General features: G+C 42.7%; 1 protein-coding gene across 1 annotated transcript in view; it reads right to left on the bottom strand.

Annotated features, from left to right (window-relative positions):
- CCDC112 (coiled-coil domain containing 112) overlaps positions 1–1,891 on the bottom strand; it is a 10,523-nt gene extending 8,632 nt beyond the window's left edge. Inside the window, exons 1-2 of the mRNA XM_009877827.1 lie at positions 1,854–1,891; positions 1–122 (exon numbers count right to left, since the gene is read on the bottom strand). The exon at positions 1–122 is cut by the window's left edge and continues 36 nt beyond it. Coding sequence (XP_009876129.1) covers positions 1–112 — 112 coding nt within the window. The 5' untranslated portion in view covers positions 113–122; positions 1,854–1,891. The remainder of the gene's footprint in view (positions 123–1,853) is intronic.
- Positions 1,892–2,322: the final 431 nt, after the last annotated feature.

Genomic DNA, 2,322 nt, shown 5'->3' with positions numbered 1-2,322 from the left:
TTTGCCGTTTCTTGCTGACAGTCATGCTACGTTCCAGCTCCTCCAGTATTCTGTATTCTACCCTGAAATCACTCCTTCTATTGTAAAGATGTCCATTTTTGTCTTTTTCCATATTTGCAATCCTGGAAAAGAAGGTTGCCACACTTAGTAAGACACAAACACTTAGCAAAGCCTCGAAATTTTCCAGGGTTAGCATCCAGCTGAGGTGGTGTCAACAGGACTGTTAGGTTTTATATAAATCACTGGTTTGTTCCTACAGCTGTTTTTAAAGGAAACATTTCTGCATATGGAAGTTTACACAACAAAGTAACCAAAGAACCTGTAAAAGAGAAAGAAGTTAACAAGGAAATTACCTCATTGAGAGACAGACTGAGCCTGAAATGTTATCTCTATGCTCAGAGAGCTTTAGGAGAATTTTCATTGGAAAATGCTGTGACAGAGACAGCTGTATTAATGCTGCTGCACACATAGATGGAGCCCCAGCACAGACAACACAAGTACATTCCCTCAGCCTTAAACACTACTTTAAAACTATGATAGCAACTGAACATTCAAATTCATTAGCATTTAAATGCCTTATGATATAAAGCTGCTACCTGACTGAATACGCTTTATGTATAGCACAGAGAACTACAGGTGACTTCTGCTTCCTTAACAAAATCAGAAGTTTTAGAGTACAACTCGGAGAGTAAGGTGTTTTGCATTACCACAACCAGGCAGTACGCTAGGGTTTGACCTACAGAACAGCACATGCAAAAGGACTGCAGATACCACAGTCCTTTTGCACATCTGCGAGGTCTGGAGCCACAACACTGGAGAACAGAACAGAAAGGCACTGGTGCCACAAAGTAGAGACATCTGGTGGGATTCCCAGTATTAAGCAGCACTACGGATAGTCAAAGAAACTTGTGTCTCTCAGCAGCAGCTTGTTTCTTCAGCAGACTATTGTTGCTACGCGGTTCAAACCCCTACGGCGTGCAGCTTACGGTTCGCAGTTTAAATGCTTTGCTGTCCACTGGAATTCACTGACCAGCCTCATGTAACAGCTCTCTCCTGGGAGGGCACTAGCAGCTTTCAGAGCACAGTAATTCCAGGAAAACGTGTCATAGTTAAACAGCATGCCTTGTGTGAAGCTGCTTGGGAACATCTACATCACCCAGCAGTCAATTTTTCAGCCATAACCCAGGATCCAGAACAGCCAAGCAGGAGGTGCTTCAGTTAGACAGCATAAAACACTGCTATAAGACCTATTCAGGATTCACAACTACAACCTGTCCTTCAGCTGAGTGGCTATATCAGCTCTTCCTCATAAAGTTCACCTGTTCAAGAAGAAACCTCCCTGTTCTCTCTGCTGCCAGCATAATTGTTACAGCACTTACTAAAGAGACGGCGAAACAGATTTAAATCACTTCTGTGCCTGAGTCATCCCAAACCCCAATCTTCCAAAGCAGTGGCCTAGATATTCTAGACAAAGTGCTTTCAACCTTCTCTAAGGAAGCTGTTAATACTCCCGCAAAACCTCTTTTGTTGTTATGTCTTAAGGGCTTTAGGTCCTTAGAAGGGTAAGCACAGCTGAGTAGGAAAACTGAGAACCCAGTCATGCCACACACACTTTCTTTTTTGTGCATCTAGTGCAGCAAGAGCTTACTAAACAAGACAGCTGACCAAAGTCCAGTTGGTAATAACAACAACAGTGCACTCTGGACCTCATGAACCTATTCTGAGCTCCTGTAAGAACCACAATAATCTGCCTGAGCTCCTGTTTCATTAGCATAAACTCTTACCTTGAACCTCAAGTTACACTGCATCCAGAAGAGCACGGAAATATGCTTACCATAAAATGTTTAACTTACTGGATTTTTAGTTTTTCTGCAGTTCTTAGGAATTCAGCTTTCTCAGCTTGTTCAGCTGTCATCTTCACGCTCTGAAATTGTCGACCAGCACCTGCAGTGCTGGAACAGCTGTCACTCTGTACATAACAAAACCAAGTATTATTCAAAAAGCAGTATTTATTTCCTAAATGCTCATCAGTTATTTTAAGCAGAAAACACCACGCTGCAGAGTGACAGCCCCACTGCAGTTCGTTACTGGCACAGTTCAACTAATTCAAATCATGCCAGTATAAAACCAGCAAACCGATGACTGTATAAAAACAACCAAACAAACAAACAACAAAACCCACAAAACAACAACGCGTTTTTTGAGAGAAAAACGCAAAGACTGCAGGTGATTCCCATTTCATCTCCCTCAAGAAAAGCACCAGCTCTTCAACTTCCGAGATCAGCTCCGCAACCCCTCACAAACCACCAACCCTCACCCGCA

Source organism: Apaloderma vittatum, unplaced genomic scaffold (genome assembly GCF_000703405.1).
Source record: "Apaloderma vittatum isolate BGI_N311 unplaced genomic scaffold, ASM70340v1 scaffold33831, whole genome shotgun sequence".
Lineage (NCBI taxonomy): Eukaryota > Metazoa > Chordata > Aves > Trogoniformes > Trogonidae > Apaloderma > Apaloderma vittatum.
The sequence above is the reverse complement of the archived record's forward strand: the minus strand, read 5'-3'. Positions and strand labels throughout refer to the sequence as shown.